General features: G+C 45.8%; 1 protein-coding gene across 1 annotated transcript in view; it reads right to left on the reverse strand.

The window, feature by feature from the left end:
* Positions 1 to 18,297, reverse strand: part of ldlrad3 (low density lipoprotein receptor class A domain containing 3) — an 87,932-nt gene that overhangs the window by 20,697 nt on the left and 48,938 nt on the right. Inside the window, exons 3-4 of the mRNA XM_039743928.1 lie at positions 16,295 to 16,420; positions 11,781 to 11,915 (exon numbers count right to left, since the gene is read on the reverse strand). Of these exons, the coding sequence (XP_039599862.1) occupies positions 11,781 to 11,915; positions 16,295 to 16,420 (261 nt within the window). The remainder of the gene's footprint in view (positions 1 to 11,780; positions 11,916 to 16,294; positions 16,421 to 18,297) is intronic.

Here is an 18,297-nt window from a genome sequence, read left to right on the forward strand (position 1 = left end):
TCCAGGGTGCACTAAGGAAAGTGCCACTCTGAAAGGGCAGCCCGTCAACTTCCATCAACTCTGGGTCGTGCCACATTGCAGATGCCACCCGATTCAAATATTCTGTGTGCCATGTATTCCTATTGCTACCTTGGAAGTGTCCCTTTGAATCATCCTCTCAAATTCTAGGTGACAAAACAGCAGAGAAGAACAACCAAGACTTCAGAAACATGTCCGACTGCAATGGACTGAGGGGACAGTGGCTTTTTAGTCCTCAGTAGAGGAGGTCACGTGAAGACCTGCCCAGAGTCCTTCTGATTTTCAGGCGCCACGTTCAAGTTATTTACCATGTCATTTACCTGAGGACACCTAGTGGGGACTAAGGAAAGTGCATTCAAGACCAAAAGTCAGAAGGCTTTCTTTACACAAAGGGAACAGCTAAGGTTTGGATGAGGAGACCTCCACAAGGTTTAAAAACGAAATGGATGAGGTAGTAGGATGACTTGGCTGGTAATAAACCACACGAGTCTCAGGAGCTCCTCTTGTTCTTCTTTTCTGTTGGTACCACTGGCACCTGTGTCATGACCATGACCTACAAGTGAAGGTCTATTAGCAGAGAATGAAATCACATGATGGCAAGTAGGCCAGGCATTTGGTGGGGGTCCTATCCCGTTCCATCCTCTGATATTTTTGGCCGTCTTATGTCCTTTTCATTGCTATGCCCACACTGGTTATGTAGGAACAGTGGACAAGAGTAAGACAAGGTGTGGAAGAGAGAGGGTATCAGGGTGGGCTTACTGGATTATATGCTGTTCCTCAAAAATGGCGGCTGGTGCAGGTGGTGTTTAAGCCGTGGTGTGCACCCACTGCCCACTCCATGAGATGCCCACCGACCTGCTGGGCTCAGAGCCGTAAGTGCAAGGTTTTACCGCTGACTCCCTAAATGTCCCCTTGTGCCCCCCACCGTCAGTGTTCTGCACTCCTTGCTGTCGCTGACCCCCCCGACTCAGTAATGGAGACAGGGCTGCTGAAGCTTTGAACCGATGAACGTCAGACAGACATTCGTGCTGAAACACAACTCCTTTTGTCCGCAGCGGCCGCCTTTGAAGTCCGAAGCGGCATGTCCTCTTTTGAGCGGCATCGTCATGGCAACAGGATCAGTGTGAAGCTGTGTGCGGGTGGACGACTTTTGTTATCCAAGACCAAAGGCTAATCTCATTAGACCTCGACACGGGGAGCCTTGCAGCCGCCCCAGGTGGCACGGGGTGATATCAAAAAACGTAAAAAGGAACAGCAGAGGCACAGCAAACAGAAAGCCACCAAGAAAGTCAGAATCCATCGCCTTGCTAGTTAAGACTTGAAACTCGACGCTTCTCCATATTGACATTTCTGTTCAGTTCTTTGGCACACCTCAGTCTTGGACTGCTTGGGAACAAGTGTGACAAAATTGATCGCCATGTGCAGAGCTCAGAACAAAACACAAGCGAGTTACAGTGAGAAGAACCTCACAAAGCGACCATCGGTGACACAGAAATTCACCAAACAAAGAGGGTCTTCTTAAACACATTGAGGGGGGCAGAATTTCAAATAGAGGTGGGCGGTGTGTTCCACTCCTGACAAAGAGCCTGCATTGAGATTTGAGATCACCAGATGGCGTTCATCAGCAGACCTGAGCCTCTTGAGTGTCACCGTACGCATAGCTGGTGACTCAGTGACGTTTCTCGAGGTCACCACCAAGGATATGAACTTTAATCTGTCCTGCTACAGGAAGCCAGTGCAGGGGTCTGAAAAGAAAAGGGCCGTGCGCCCACCTCAGATGGTTGAGCAGGAGACCTGTGCAGAAGTCGAGACCCGTGGCACTGCTCTGCATGGACTGTAAAATCACCTGTGACACACTGGTGGCCCTCAGACTTGGAGAAGCGATGGCCTCGGTGTGCCATCCTGATAAGGACAGCAGCATACCAAAGAGACCACTGCATGAAATCTCTCTCTGGTTACGGACATCGTTCAGATGCCCTAAGCTTCTTGGTCTGGATACAGGAAAGAACATCTGACCATTTTTGGAAGGTCCTTTGAGGCCTTTGGTTTCATTTCAAAGATTACGATGCTCTAGAGTGACATTCAGAGTGCACTGAAAATGAATGGTGGTCTCATTTAGAGAATATAGGGGGAATAGACAGGGATGTTCATTGTTGGAGACGTTGCTAAAAGAGTTAAGGAGAGTAATGAGAGGTTTCTCTGTACCTGGGTGTCCCCCACCCCTTTCAACCTGTTTAATCTGAGCAGAGGAGACTGTGGGGGGACATCGTCCAGGTCTTCAGAATCCTCAAAGGCATTGACAAAGGAGATCCAGCAAAATTAATTCAGCTAAATGAATCACATACTCGAGGACATCACGGGAAATCAACAAGAAGAGCATTTAGAACTGAAGTCAGGAAGCACTACTTTATGCAAAGGGTTGTGGGACATGTTGTTGAAGCAGAACAACATTTAAGAAGGTCCTGGATGAGATATTGGGGGCACCTTCGCCATAAGTAGCTAAGCAAATGAACAAGATGCACTGGTGACACCACATCTGGAGTCCTGTGTGCAGCTCTGGTCACCACACCACAATAAAGACATAGCAGCTCTTGAAGCTGTGCAGCGGAGTGCAACCAAGTGCATCATGGGACTAAAGGACATGGCCTACTGGGGCAGACTCTGAGAATTCAACCTGTTTAGTCTGAGCAGAGCGACCTAAGTGGGGACCTCATCCAGGTCTTCAGAATCCTCAAAGGCATCAATAAAGGAGATCCAGTAGTAAATCATGAACTCGAGGGCACCACTGCAAATTAAGGAGAAATGTATTTAGGACCAAAGTAAGGAAGCTCTTCTTTACGCAAAGAATTGTGGGAATCTGGAACATGGTACCAAAACCTGGAGTTGCAGCAGAAGCCCTGACACCCTTCTAGAAGGATCTCGAGGAGATACTGGGACAGTTTACTCGGTTTGGCCAGATGGCCAGCTTAGCTATTAGCTGAACACACGGGCCTGATGAACTGAATGGGCTCCTCTCATTCGTCAGACTTGTTCTGTTCTTATGTTCTCCATATTTGTGGTGTTTCTTGGAATAATCAACCAAAATGTACGATTGGGAATTTGTGGACTTGGCAGGTAAAGGCAGCCAGTCAAAAATCTCAAAAGGAGAAGAGAAGTTCTGTAGGCAGTGGGATTTTCCCAAAATGAGTGCTGGTCTGGTGAAAGGCAGAATTTCTTCAACGAGCTTTCAAACTCCTGTCACATTTTGTGATGTCGCCGCCTTGTCCTAAAATCATTTCAATTTGTTCCCTCATCCAGTGACACTCGACACCCCAGAATGACAAACTGGAAACAGGAGTTGAGGAGTTCTTGCAAAAATTATTAAAAACAAAACCTAAAATATCCCATAGGCACGAGTATTGAGAGCTGCTGCTGCCGCTGCTGTGGTGACACCTGAAATTTGGCTCAGGTGCATCCCATTCTATCGTTGAGGTGGTCCTACCCCTTGTTTGGGGTCCACCTGTGGGCAGTTCAACTGATTGGACTCATTAGGCCTGAGCATGGGAAAGGAGGAGCTATATAAATAAAATATTATTATTATTATAAAGGATAACAGCGGTGTACAGAAGGCTCCACAGGTAAGATTGGTTTAAGACCCCCACGGACCCCCTTGACAGTGAGCTGTCCATGCTGTTAATAATAATAATAATAATTCTTTGCATTTATATAGCGCTTTTCTCACTACTCAAAGCGCTCAGCGATTGCAGGTTAAGGGCCTTCCTTGCTCAAGGGCCCAGTAGAGCAGAGTCTCTATTGGCCTTTATGGGATTCGAACCGTCAACCTTCTGATTGCCAGTGCAGATCCCTAGCTGCAGACACTGGGTCACTTAAGGTAGCGCATTGTTCCTCACTTTTGATTTCACCTCAAGATGTGATTGTTTTATTGAATGTGGTGGGGGTGGGGAGGGGGGAAATGGGGGTCCCCCGGGTCATTTCAACTCACAGATAGTAAATTGCTTCAGTGAGCTCCCCTTGGTCATTTTGGCTTGTGAATTGCTTCACAGTGGGACAGGGGGCACCACTTTGTTGTGCGAATAGTACATTGTATCATCAAACAGGATCTTAATGAAACGTCTTGATGGGTGGTTCACTTTGGCCCACAGTTGGATTAAAACCAAGCCATGAGGCCAAGTAGTTGCTTGCAGAGTTCAGAGGCACAGACCCAGGAGAGGCTCCAGAAGAAAATCCCTGCAGCACTGAAGGCTGCCAAGAGCCCAGTGGCCCCCATAATTCTTAAATGGAAGACCTTTGGAACAAACAGGAGTCTTCCTATGGCTGACCACCTGGCCAAACTGAGCAATAGTGGGAGAAGAGTTCTAGAAAGTTGATTCAGTTCATCTGGACAGAGTTCATTTCCAGGGAGATACGTTACATCACTCATCCAAGTGACTTCCTCCGTCTCAGTCGACTGCAGGTTTCTCCAACCTTATAAACAACACCATTGACTAACAATGGGTCATGTGATCAATGATATGCCAATTGTCCAATGAGTACCATTCACAGAGAGTTGGGGAATGGCTGCAATCACTGCATTGTAAGATGGTAAGAGATGTATCTTCAGGCCCCCTCCTCGGTTCACAGATGGTCGTTCCTTTTTCACGTAAATGTCCTCCTTGACTCCTCACTCAAACCAGTGCTCCTCACTGTCCAGGATGTGCACATCTTCATCAGTGAAAGAGTAACCACTGTCCTGTAGGAGTAAATAGACTGTGGAGTCCTGGCCTGACGAGGTAGCTCTTCTGTGTTGTGCAATCTCCTTTGCCTGTAGCCTGTGATGAGTGTCTGGATTCTGGATGGAGGTATTTCTGACCATTCTTCATACAAAATCTCTCCAGTTCAGTTCAATTTGATGGACAGCCTGCTTCAAATCATCCCATAGATTATCGATGATATTCAAGTCAGGGGACTGTGACGGCCATTCCAGAACATTGTACTTCTCTCTCTGCATGAATGCCTTTGTAGATTTCGAACTGTGTTTTGGGTCATCGTCTTGTTGGAATATCCAACCCCTGCTTAAGTAACTTCAACTTTGTGACTGATGTTTGAACATTATCCTGAAGAATGTGTTGATATTGGGTTGAATTCATGCGACCCTCGACTTTAACAAGGGCCCCAGTCCCTGAACTGGCCACACAGCCCCACAGCATGATGGGACCTCCACCACATTTGACAGCAGGTAGCAGGTGTTTGTCTTGAAATGCGGTGTTCTTCTTCTGCCATGCAAAGCACTTTTTGTTCTGACCAAATAACTCCATTTGTGTCTCATCAGTCCAAAGCACTTTGTTCCCAAATGAATCTGACTTGTCTAAATGAACATTTGATACAACAAGCGACTCTGTTTGTGGCGTGAGTGCAGAAAGGGCTTCTCTCTCATCACCCTGCCATACAGATGAGCTGAATTGTAGAACGATGTCCAGATACACCATCTGCAGCGAGATGTTCTTGCAGGTCTTTGGAGGTGATCTGTGGTTGTCTGTCACCATTCTCACAATCCTGCCTCTTCATATGCCACTCCTGTATTTTTCTTGGTTGGTTTAACATCAACTGTGCCTGTGGCCTTCCATTTCCTGATTCCATTCCTGACAGTTGAACCTGACAGTTTAAACCTCTGAGATGGCTTTTTGTAGCCTTCCTCTAAACCAGGAGACTCAACAATCTTTGTTTTCAGATCTTCTGAGAGTTGCTTTGAGGACCCCATGCTGTCTGTCACTCTTCAGAGGAGAGTCAAAGGGAAGGAAGCACAACTTGTAATTGACCACCTTAAATACCTTTGACCACTCATGATTGGACACTCCTGTCTATGAAGTTCAAGGCTTAACGCGCTCATCCAACCAAGTAATCAGCATTGAGCAGTGACAGGCATTCAAATCAGCACAATGACAAGGGGACCCACATTTGTGCACAGCCAGTTTTTCACATTTGATTTCATTTCATAACTAAATACTGCGTCACTAAAAATCTTTGTTCAGAAAACACCGCAGTACTCAGATGTTCGTAGGAAATGAAAGACACACCACTGTTATCTTTACTGTTGAAAGGAGAGTCCATTATTATGCAGGCTGAGAGGGGGTCACAAACTTTATCATATGACTTTACAGACTTACACTCCTCTCGCTCACTCAGATCTTCATCTGCAGCTCGACTTTCTGTACCACACATCAAAATCTGTCCTATGGGAGCTCGAGTGTTCGCTCATAGTGCCCCTCAACTCGGGAATTGTCTTCCCTCTCATATCCGTCAACTTGACTCAGTAACACATTTTAAAACTGCCCTCCATACACGTCTCTTCAAACTGGCATACCAGCTATGGATTTATCACGGTTCCTGCCTGTTATCTTTGATGTTTGCTACTTACTCTGTAACTTATTACTATTTGATTCTATCATCCTCTTTGCTGTTATACCTTACTAGCCGTCCCCCTGCGGCTCCGCCCACGTGGTAGTGAAACAGCACAGTGAGGAGGGTCCCGCCCGGCTCCCCACTCCTGACGTCACTCTTACCCCTCCCCTCGGCTTAGCGTGAATATATCACACCTGTAAGCGAACTCTGCTTCTTGGCGCAATGAGAGAAGCCGCAAAATCAACCGGAATGCTCAAGAAAATTATTGAAAAAAACCCGATCTAAATCCGTGAAGTCGTTCTCTTGTTCGTTAGCTAAGTGGAGATAAGGTACGCCCCGAAGCCCTGTCGCACCTCTCTCGGATTCACACAAATACATCGGTACTGCAAGCAAAATCTGATACTTAGCACGATGAGAGAAGTTATAAAATCAACCGGAATGTTTAAGCAAATTATGGAAAAAAACCTGATCTAGATCTGTGAAGTAGTCCTCTCGTGAAAAGCAGACAGACAGACAGACGTTGATTTGATTCACGTATAGAGATTACTGTTCATTGTAAGGTGACTTTGACGGTTAAGAAAGGCGCCTATTAAATAAAATATATTATTATTATTGCTGCAAAGATTCGCTTCTCCTGCTCTCCCTGTACCTCTGAGTGACCGCCCAGGGAGGGCACTTAGCCCCGCCCCTTCCTGTTTGTGCGACACAAGAGGCGTCTTTTGCAAACCCCGCCAGAGGACGGCGCTCCAGCAGTCGACCCTCAATTCTACGGCGATGAGCCGAATCTCTTTTGTTGTTACTTGCTGGCAGAGACGCCAAGAGGCGAGTTTTGTGTTGGACTTCTTACGACCCGCCGGCTGGTGTCCCAAATATTCAACTTTTCCGTGACCCGTCATTCCTGCCCCCAGCCACAAGATGTTTGTATTCAAGAGGCGTTTTGTAAACTTTTTCTGATTTGAAATGCGACTTGTGCTTTGTGCTGAGCCGCGTTGTTCTGCTGATGAAGAGATTCGATTGTCTTCTGACTTAACAAGCGGAATTCTTCCCTCCTTTCTTTCTTTCTTTCCTCTCTTCCCCCCTCCTTCAGCTCCTCAGCCCGTGTATAAAGAGATCAGTTGGCGGCCGCCCTTGTCCTTGTCACACATTTAAACAGCCCAGGCGCCATTAAACGGTTTGCTTTCTGCTCAAAAGGTGAGCACTCAGGTAGCTTATTAGAGGAGTCGCTCCGCTTATCTCCGACCTGCAGGCGCGCTCGGCTCTTCTGACGCCATTCCTTTATTTTAGGGAGCCTATTAAACATAACACCTAATCTCCACTAAGCACATTTGCAAACAGCGGTGTCACTGGCGTCTGCATTTTAATGACAATTTCAAGGTGTCACGTAGTGCCGTAATGTAGGTCAGCCTGTTTGACTTGCTCATGAGAAGGCAGCAGTGCAATTGATGCGCAGACATGTGAAAGGCTCCGAGTGAATAATAATAATGGAGGGGGCCTTCTGAATGTGCCATCTCAAACATGCCATTTCAAACTGGAACTCTAACAGATGCCAGCTTTGGGGCACATGCGTCCCAGGTACAAGGAATTTAAATGCCTTCAGCTTTTGGCCACTAGGGGGTAGTAGCTTTATTACATACAGTAGATTGGGGCTGAACTGTGAGGGATACTCACTAAACAGGCCAGGAAATTCAAAGGGTGTGATACTCTTTGGGAACAGCAGGAGGCAGCACTGGCCACTTTGGTGATCCATTCACGCCTCATCCCAGAAGGGATACACATTTATACAGAGAGTCCTTATTGTCACCTGTGCAAAGTCCAGAAGGAGTTCTTACTTATGTGTGCTGCTGAAACTTGAAACTAATGTCCCCTGTCCAGTGCCATCATTAGTGAGCAGAACAACCTGACCAGGAAACTTTGGTCTTTGTTACCTCAAAATAACCACGTCAACTTGAAATGAGGGCATCCCTGACTACATCGGCCTCTAGTGTCTCAACTCTGTTACTGATGTTATCTCTTTGTCACTTTGTCACTGATGGTATCCCCAACTAAATCACCCTCTAGTGTCTGAACTCTCTTATTGGTGATATTCCTGACTACATCGCCGTCTAGTGTCTTAATTCTGCTACTGATAGTATCCATTCCTATATTGCCCTCTAGTGTCTGAACTTAGTCACTGTCATCCATTTTTACATCTCCCTCTAGTGTATGAACTCTGTTATTGTGATACCCCTGACTGCACTGCCCTCTAGTGATGATAACTGTTATTGAAAATATCCCCGAATACATCGCCCTCCAGTGTCTGAACTATGTTACTGACAGTATCACCGACTATATCACCTTCTAGCGTCTCAACTCTGCTGATGTTAACCATTTCTACATCGGCCTCCAGTGTCTGAAGTATGTTACTGATGCTGTCCAGAGTCTAAACTCTGTCACTGATGGTATTATATGATGCTATCTATCTATCTATCTATCTATCTATTATATAGTGCCTTTCACATCTACCTATCTATCTATCTATCTATTATATAGTGCCTTTCACATTTATCTATCTATCTATTATATAGTGCCTTTCACATCTATCTATCTATCTATCTATTATATAGTGCCTTTCACATTTATCTATCTATCTATTATATAGTGCCTTTCACATCTATCTATCTATCTATCTATTATATAGTGCCTTTCACATCTATCTATCTATTTAAAAAAAACTCCACGATGGATTAACAAAGATTTAAAAAAGAAGTTGCAAAGGAAAAAACTGCTGTATAAGGCATATAAGACTAATGACTGCAAAGAGAATCGTAGCGCGTATGAGAACATGAGGGCAACCATTAAGAAGGATATCAGAGAGGCCAAACGACAGTTGGAGAGGAATAACAGAAAAGGCGAAAAAAGACCCCAAGAGATTCTTTCAGTATTTTAGTAGTAAAAGAACAGTTAAGGAGGAGGTCAAGTTCATCAGGAATAGTAAAGGGGATTAAAAGATACAGACAATGAAATAGCGGATGCCCTAAACTTACATTTTTCTGAGGTTGTCACAAGTGAGCAAGTGGATAACCTCAGAGTAGTAACAGGGACTACTAAGGAGGTACTGAGGGATTGTAGAGAGAGAAGAGCTGCTCAGATTAAATAAGATGAAATCAAACAAATCACCAGGACCAGATAATATTTATCCCTGTGTTCTTAAGGAGGCTAGTGAGTACAGATATAAACCCTTGACACATATTTTTAGGAAGTCATTGTGCACTGGAGAGATTCCAAAGGACTGGAAAATGGCAAATATCATCCCATTATATAAAAAGGGTGACAGGGCAGATCCAAGCAACTATAGGCCAGTAAGCAACAAGCATCACAGGAAAATTAATGGAAGGAATTATTAAGGATAAGATTGAGCAACACATGACAAGGACAGGAGTTATTCTGAACAGTCAGCATGGGGTCAGAAGAGGGAGGTCGTGTTTTACTAACATGTTGGAATTCTATGAGGAGGCAACAAAAGGATACGATCAAAGTGGAGCAGATGATATTATTTATCTGGACTTTCAGAAAGCATTTGATAAGGTGCCACATGAGAGGTTGGGCATCAAGTTAAAAGAAGTGGGAGTTCAGGGTGATGTTTTTAGATGGGTGCAGAATTGGCTCAGACACAGGAAGCAGAGGGTGATGGTGCGAGGAACCTCATCAGAACTGGGTGATGTTAAGAGTGGTGACCAGCAGGGGTCAGTGCTGGGCTGCTGCTATTTTTAATATATATAAATGATTTAGATAGGAATATAAGTAACAAGCTGGTTAAGTTTGCAGATGATACCAAGATAGGTGGATTAGCAGATAATTTGGAATCCGTTATATCATTACAGAAGGACTTGGATAGCATACAGGCTTGGGCAGATTTGTGGCAGATGAAATTTAATGTCAGTAAATGTAAAGTATTACACATAGGAAGTAAAAATATTAGGTTTGAATACACAATGGGCGGTCGGAAAATCGAGAGTACACCTTATGAGAAGGATTTAGGAGTCATAGTGGACTCCAAGCTATCAACTTCCCAACAGTGTTCAGAAGCCATTAAGAAGGCTAACAGAATGTCAGGTTATATAGCGCCTTGATGTGTGGAGTACAAGTCACAGGAGGTTCTGCTCAACCTTTATAACACACTGGTGAGGCCTCATCTTGAGTACTGTGTGCAGTTTTGGTCTCCAGGCTACAAAAGGACATAGCAGCACTAGAAAGGTCCAGAGAAGAGCGACTAGGCTGATTCCAGGTCTACAGGAGATGAGTTAGGAGGAAAGATTAAAAGAGCTGAGCCTTTACAGTTTAAGCAAAAGAAGATTAAGAAGTGACATGATTGAAGTGTTTAAAATTCTGAAGGGAATTAGTCCAGTGGATCAAGACTTGTATTTTAAAATGAGCTCATCAAGAACACGGGCACACAGTTGGAAACTTGTTAAGGGTAAATTTCACACAAACATTAGGAAGTTTTTCTTTACACAAAGAATGATAGACACTTGGAATAAGCGACCAAGTAGTGTGGTAGACAGTAAGACGTTAGGAACTTTCAAAGCTCGACTTGATGTTTTCTTGGAGGAAACAAGTGGATAGGACTGGCGAGCTTTGGTGGGCTGAATGGCCTGTTCTCGTCTAGAATGTTCTAATATTAAAAGAGTTGAATTTCTAATATTCTAATATTCTATCTATCTATCTATTATATAGTGCCTTTCACATCTATCTATCTATCTATCTATCTATCTATCTATCTATCTATCTATTATATAGTGCCTTTCACATCTATCTAAAAAATAGAATGAATGCAAACCCCACAGTGAAATACGCTGCCCAGACTGCTGCTGTTATATTTCAGCCGCCAGGGTTCTTCCCCTGGCTGGTGTTCAAATTCATTCTATGCAAAAAACTCCCAAAAAATACCTCATCATGCCCCGTAGAGGGGGAAAACCATCAGACCCTGACTTGTCATTAAAGAGCATACAAATTATTATTTGTAATAAAAATGCTCTAAAACAATCAAAGCTCCAAAGAGCACAGAAGGGCCCAGAAAGAGTTGCCTGAAAAAGACAACCCAACAGCAAACAAGTCCTAAAAAACACAAATTACAGAGCAGGAGGTCGAAATCCAGCAATCCACAGTCAGGCATCAACAATCGAAATCTCACAAACTCACCAACACCACAAGCACATTCAATGAACCACAAAGGACTGTGTGTGTCCTGAGCCTTCACAGTGCTGAGATGGGCAGGCAGCCCCGGAGAGCCACGTGTGCAGAGCTCAGTCTGACATGCGTGTGCCGATCAACACGCGACACTCGGCGACACTCGGCTATCCAACTAGTGAGTAAGTCTCAAGGCGAGCGAAGGACGCCCTCGTTACCTGACGTGCTCTCGCAGTCCTCTTCGTCGCTGTTATCTTGGCAGTTGTCCAGCCCATTGCAGAGGAAGCTGCGGTCCACACAGCGGCCGTTCTTGCAGTGAAAGCGCACCGTGGAGCAGAGGAGAGGGTTGGCGGCTGTGGAAGAGGACAAAGATGTTAGTGACGAGACACACGGGCCGGCAGTTAGCGTTACCCCACGGTGCCATATTTACTGTATGGTGCGCGAGGGGGGAGACCAGCTGAGTTGATCATTCCATAAAAGAAATGAGAAAAGTGAGGACAGTGGACTGGAAGCGGTCAAGGCCACCGTGATAAAAGTCACCAAATCTAAAGAGCAAGATGACAGTCCAAACCAGGATGAAATCAGAAAGCTTCTTTGATATTTCTGAATATTTTGTTATGTTGTCTATGGTTGTCAGCTTTGCTGATGATGCTGTGACCTTCTCAGAGTCAATTGATGGGAGCTCTCAAGAGACTGAGTGAGGAATCTGAGGGTCCTGATAAAAACCAAGGAGTCAGGCCTTTAATGACCCCTTGGGCACGGCCATCAGCAGAGAGAGTGTCGACCTCGTCATTGAGAGGTTTACTTACCTCGGCAGTGACATTCACGTGACTCTGGTGACTCTTCCTGTGAAATCAGTTAGACGGATTGGGAGAGTATGGGGGGGGGGGTCATGAGGTCACTTTAAAGGGGTGTGTGGCACAAAAGGATGAAGGTCCAAGTCTTTAGTGTCCTGGTGCCCCCTGTTTGTGAGACATGGACGCTATTCAGTGAGATGAAGACTCAACTCCTTCATGTGTCTCCTCGTAGAATCCTTGGGCACCGATGGTTTGACTTTGTGTTGCTCACCGAGTCCCGAATGAGCCACATGACCTGCAATTACAACACTACAGCCACGTGGCGCCATTACCCGAGGGTGATCCTCATTGTTGAGGAGCCGAGTGGCTGGACCAGGCCAAGGGGACACCCACATAACACCTGGATGTAGCAGAAAGATGGGTGGGAATGGACCGCGTGTCTGCCAGGGGGTTTGCCAACCAGGATCCCGTGCTGTTTCGTTGTGTGGTGGGTGCGCCAATACGCTGTACCAATGCAGGCTCCCTGAACTGTTAATAAATCCTCCTTTTATAAAGACTCCAGTAGGACTTGACTTTGTACCAGCCAGAGTTTCATGGTTGTTTCTCTTTTGGTGGTCTTTTCGAAGGCCTCCTCCTTTTGTCATTAATGTCCCTTTATTTTTTTTTGGCAAAGATGAAAAGTTAGGCCTGTTAATTTTGGACTGAACCCGGGCTTCATTGCTCGGACCGTTCCTTCTTGCACACCATTGAAGGTGTCCGGATTTGAACCCAGGGGCTGTAAGGCAGCCCCAGTAACCACTGCCCTGCCAGCTGACGCCATTTATTTTTATTCAGCCTTCTGTTGTGTTTCATGTCTGTTGCATGTGTTCTGTTTGTTGTACATTGCTGACCGTTTACTTCCTCTTTCTTTTTTACGTCCCATGTGATTTGTGGGTGGTTCCTCAAGAGGCGGGGTCACCTGCCCATCACCATCAAGGGACTGCCCTCAGCCCAGTTAACACTGAGGAGAACTCATAGTCCCTTGCGGTTCATTGAATGCGCTAGGTGGTTGGGGAGGTTCTCCTGTGTGTTTTTTTGTTCATGTTATATATTTCTGATTTTTCTGTTTTTATGTTTTCAACCTTATGCTCTGTTTTTCTTCTTGGATTTCGGAGGGCGCCCTGGGTTTGCTATTGGGATTGCCAATTTTGAAGACTTTGTCTTTTGTGCTCTTCAGAGCTTCACTGTTTACAGAGCATTTCTACAGAAAAAATATTTTTATTTATAACTAGCAGTCCCGGGCGGTACGGTGGCACAGTGGGTAGCACTGCTGCCTTGCAAGTAAGTAGACCTGGGCTCAATTCCCGGGTACTATATGTTCTGCCCGTGTCTGTGTGAGGTTTCCTCCCACAGTCCAAAGACATGCAGGTTAGGTGACTTGGTGATCCTAAATTGTCCCTAGTGTGTGCTTGGTGTGTGTGTGTGTGTGTGTGTGTGTGTGTGCTGGCACCCTGCCCGGGGTTCATTTCCTGCCTTACGCCCTGTGTTGGCTGGGATTGGCTCCCAGGACCCAGTAGTTAGGATACTGCGGGTTGGATAATGGATGGATGGATGGACTAGCAGTCCTCTGTGGCTCCGCCCATATATCAGTACAACAAGACAAACTTTAAAAATCTATAAAAAAAATGTAAAAAAATGTAATTCTGGCCAAGTGGAATGCAGGTACACTCCAATGTGGCACTGAGTCTGATCGTGTTCAGCTCTGACGGGAGAGTGTCCCTCATGTGGGGAGAAGAGCATATGGCCATGACATCTCTGCCAATGAGCAGCTACCCTCTAAAACACACAGAGCTCTGATCTCTCGCTCAAAAACGTCACACGTTACTCCTTAATAATCTGTAGATGATAATGTCTGCTGAATAAACAGGTATCGTTAGCTAAGCGGAGGCAAGGTGCGCTCCAACATGTGGTGCGAGGGAGAGCGACTCGAACGGAGGCTGGTGTGTGAGTGAGGAGGGCCCTGCCTGGCTCCCTACTCCTGAGGCCCCGCCTCCCTACTCCTGAGGCCCCGCCTCCCCACTCCTGAGGCCCCGCCCCCTCTCTCTTGGAATTGCGTAAATAAATCAGTGGCACAAGCGAACTCTGATTCTCAGTGGCGTGACAGAAGTCACGAAATCAACCAGAATGTTCCAGGAAATTAGAGAAAAAAAACCAGATCTAAATCCGCTAAGTGATTCACTTGTGAAAAGCGAACAGACAGACAGACAGACAGACATTGGATTTTATATATCTATATATACAGAAGATGCTACATTTGCCCTTGTTGTGATAAGCCAGGGTTTGCTGGTCCCTGCTGGGAATTTTGACTCCTTTTTGACTAATTGTTCCAACAGCTTACTCCTTTAAAGATGGCCGTCTGGCCACGCCCACGTAAGGTCACACATAAGCCACACTCAGTAGCACCACCCACCACCACGCTTCACCATAGGGATGGCATTGGGCAGCAGATAAGCAGACACAGAGTTCATTGTTTGTCACACCAGATGATCTTCATCCTCAGCTCTCAGGGTCCTTTAAATGGCGTCTGACAAACGCCAACTGCGAGTAAAGGCCTCATTGATATGCAGGGCTGCTGAGATGCTTGTCCTTCCATCAGGTTCTCTGATCTCAGCGGAGGACCGCAGCTCTGTTAAAGAAACCATTGGGGTCTTTACCCCTCCTTCTCCAAGCCCCTTCTTGCTCACTTAGTCAGATGACCAACTTCAGGAGAAGTCCTGATGGTTCCAAACTCCTTCCATCTCACAATTCTTGAAGCCGCTGTGCTCCTGAGAACATCCAGAGCTTTAATTTCACCACAATCTGACTGTGGAGATTGGACAGAGACCCCCTTGGACTTCATGGTTTGGTTTTGTCCTGACATGCGGTGTGAACTGTAGGACCTTCTATTCACGGGTCCACGCGTGTCTTTCTAAACGATGTTCAGTCAGTTCAGTTGTCCACAAGTGGAACTTCTACAAGCATCTCAAGGAAAATTCAAGCAAACAGTTGGCACCCGAGCAGAAGGCCTGAGTACTTGTAGGAATGAGTGACTTCAGCTTGTGATTTTTAATTACTTTGCAAACCTTTCTGAAGGCGTGTTGTCACTTTGTCATTCTGGGTCATTATGTGTAGACGGATGGGCTAAGATGGCAACTGTATCCGCTCAGAATGAAACCTACAGCCCAATAAAGTGTCAGGAAAATGAGGGGCTCTGAAGTCGTTCTGAATCCACTGTATACAGTGTGACCTCTAGGGGGCATCTCGGACACGACTTCACCACGACAGTCCCGGGTTCAAATAAATGAGTCTGTATTAAAGAAAACTCTAACTCTAATCCTTTCTCCTTCCCTCCTCGTCCTACTCCACTCCCAGGAGTGACCCTTCTGGCCGAGGCGATGGACCCTCTGTCAAGAAGTTCTGGTGCAATGATGTTGCCTCCTAGAAGAACTTCTGGGTCAGGTTGAGAACAGGGCTGCTCACCAAAACTACAACTCCCATAATGCCCTGCGGGTGTCTGGCGCTGGAGCCATACCAGAGGGATGCTGCCATCTAGTGTGCTGGGGGAGCACATGGCCTCCCCACCGTCCTTCTGTTATTAGGACCTCGCGGTCAGTGAAGGTACCAGCCACCAGCCTGGCCATCCACATCCGGCTGTACATAAGACTACAAGAGCATTGGCATCGCTAATGGTCTCAATGCTCAATTTCACATCAGGCACAGACCGTGGGCTACGTATCCCATAATACTCTCTGACAATAGAAGCTGGTCTGGCACTTTAATACTGAATGGCTGTGTTTTGCAGACAGTGCATTATGCATTTGGCCTCCACCTGAGTCGACATTTGATACAAAAGAATGAGCAGGAAATGACACTCAAGTGACGGGCGTCAAGAAAGGAATCAGAGAAGGCAAACTCACTGCAGTTCTCCTCGTCGCTGCCGTCCGGACAGTCTTCAAAGCCATTGCAGCGGAATCGGCCGATGATGCAGTGCATCCCGCTGGCGCAGGCGAAGAAGGTCGGAGCGCACTTGGACTTCGCTTTGGCTGCGAAAAGAAAGAAAACGGAGAAAAAACGGAGTGAGTGAGGAGCAGGCAAAGATTATGGAGACTGACAGGCAGGCAGGCAGGCAGCTTCTAAAATAGAGACACCAAACTGAAACGGATGAAATGAGGTGCATCACACAGTCCAAGAGTGACATCTCGCTTTAAAAACACTGTTGTAAATTGTCCTAAATTAAATTCACCTTCCATATTCTGTTAAGATCACTTTTACAGCTAAACGGACACCCACAAGCATCTCCACAAGGACCACAGAGGTCTGAAAATCTTTTTGATATGGTGCGGTGGACCACAGGGAGTGTTGGGGCAGTTTTGTGGCCCAGTGTCCTAACTGTTAAGCCGCACATAACCTCAGGACATGCAGCACCCAAGGACTTCACATTTATTGGTGTATATTGTTTACTAGCCGTGCTACCCGTCAAAGGTGGACTGAAATCGAAGTAACCAACATGGACCTCAGCGTTAATGTTTCTGGTGCACCATCTGTTGAAATGCATTTTGTAAAGCACGCAGCAGTAAAATACATTGCATTTGTTATTCCAACAGAGGGCACTTCACAAACATTTGCAGTAATAAAATGGTCTGCATTTGTTATTCCAATCGATGGCACATCAGAACCATTTGTAGTAGTAAAATGCAATGTATTCGTCATTCTAACGGGTGATGCATCCCAAACTTTTGCTGGAATAGAATGCACTGCATTTTTCGTTCCAACAGGTGGTGCATCACAAACCTTTGATGGAATGCACGCATTAAACTTGTCACCCCAAAAGATGGTACATCACTCACATTTGCAGTAATAAAATGCATTACACTTGTTTTTCCATCAGGTGGCAATCACAAACATTTTTAGTAATTAAATGCAGTTCATTTGTCATTCCAACAGATGGTACATCACGAAGACTGGCAGTAATAAAATGCAATTCATTTGTCATTCCAACTTGTGGCACATCAGAAACATATCAGCGCTGCTTTTCTGAATCTCATTCCAAATGGAGTATAGCAGAGACACAGAAAGCGGACGGGCACACAGATGCCGCACGCAGACACTTGTCCTTTCATTAAGGTGGAGAAGTTGATTTCTGTCCGCCCAGCAGTCGCCCTCCATTGGATGAGTTCAGCGTTAACGTTTGCAGCTCAGTGTGCCCGTCAGGTTTCTATGTCTCTGCTCCAAATCTTTTCCTTTTAAGAATTATGGAGACCAAGGTGTAGAAACATCTCAGTGATGACCAACAGAATGGGACACACCTGAGCCAAAGCAAGAGGTCTTCAAAAATCCTGTTTTGTCATTCTGGGGTGTTGAGTGCTGCTTGATGAGGGGAACAATGAATTGAAATGATTTTAGCAAAAGGCTGCGACAAAATAAAACGTGTAACAGTGAAGGCGCTGCAGGCATCAAATACTGAGGGGGCTACTTGGAGTTGTGCGATTATTCACTAATTGGCTCACACTGAGAAGTGAAACTTTGTCAAAATCACAAAAACGTTCACAAACTTCGCTGAACTCTGGAAAATGCATTGAAGTCAATGGGGAAAGATTATAATGGTGCAGTGATGTTTTAAATGTCCCTGGGGGGCTAGGGAAGCATCTGCCAGCTATGTTGGACCAATTATCGTGGCTGAACTGAGAGGCCACTGCACTCAAACAAAAGACACAAATGGAATAACAAGAAACAAAATACAATAAATGGCCACAAGTTACAAATACGTTCAAGTTCAAGTTGGGGAGCCAGAGTGTTGCTGCACCCACTACATGGCGAAACAATCCCCAGGCCGACACGCGGTCCAGTCCCACCCTCTGGAAATGACCCTCTACCTGCCTCAGCCTGGTGTTATGTGGGCGACCCCTTGGCCTGATCCAGC

This window comes from Polypterus senegalus, chromosome 1, assembly GCF_016835505.1.
Source record: "Polypterus senegalus isolate Bchr_013 chromosome 1, ASM1683550v1, whole genome shotgun sequence".
In the NCBI taxonomy this organism is placed as follows: domain Eukaryota; kingdom Metazoa; phylum Chordata; class Cladistia; order Polypteriformes; family Polypteridae; genus Polypterus; species Polypterus senegalus.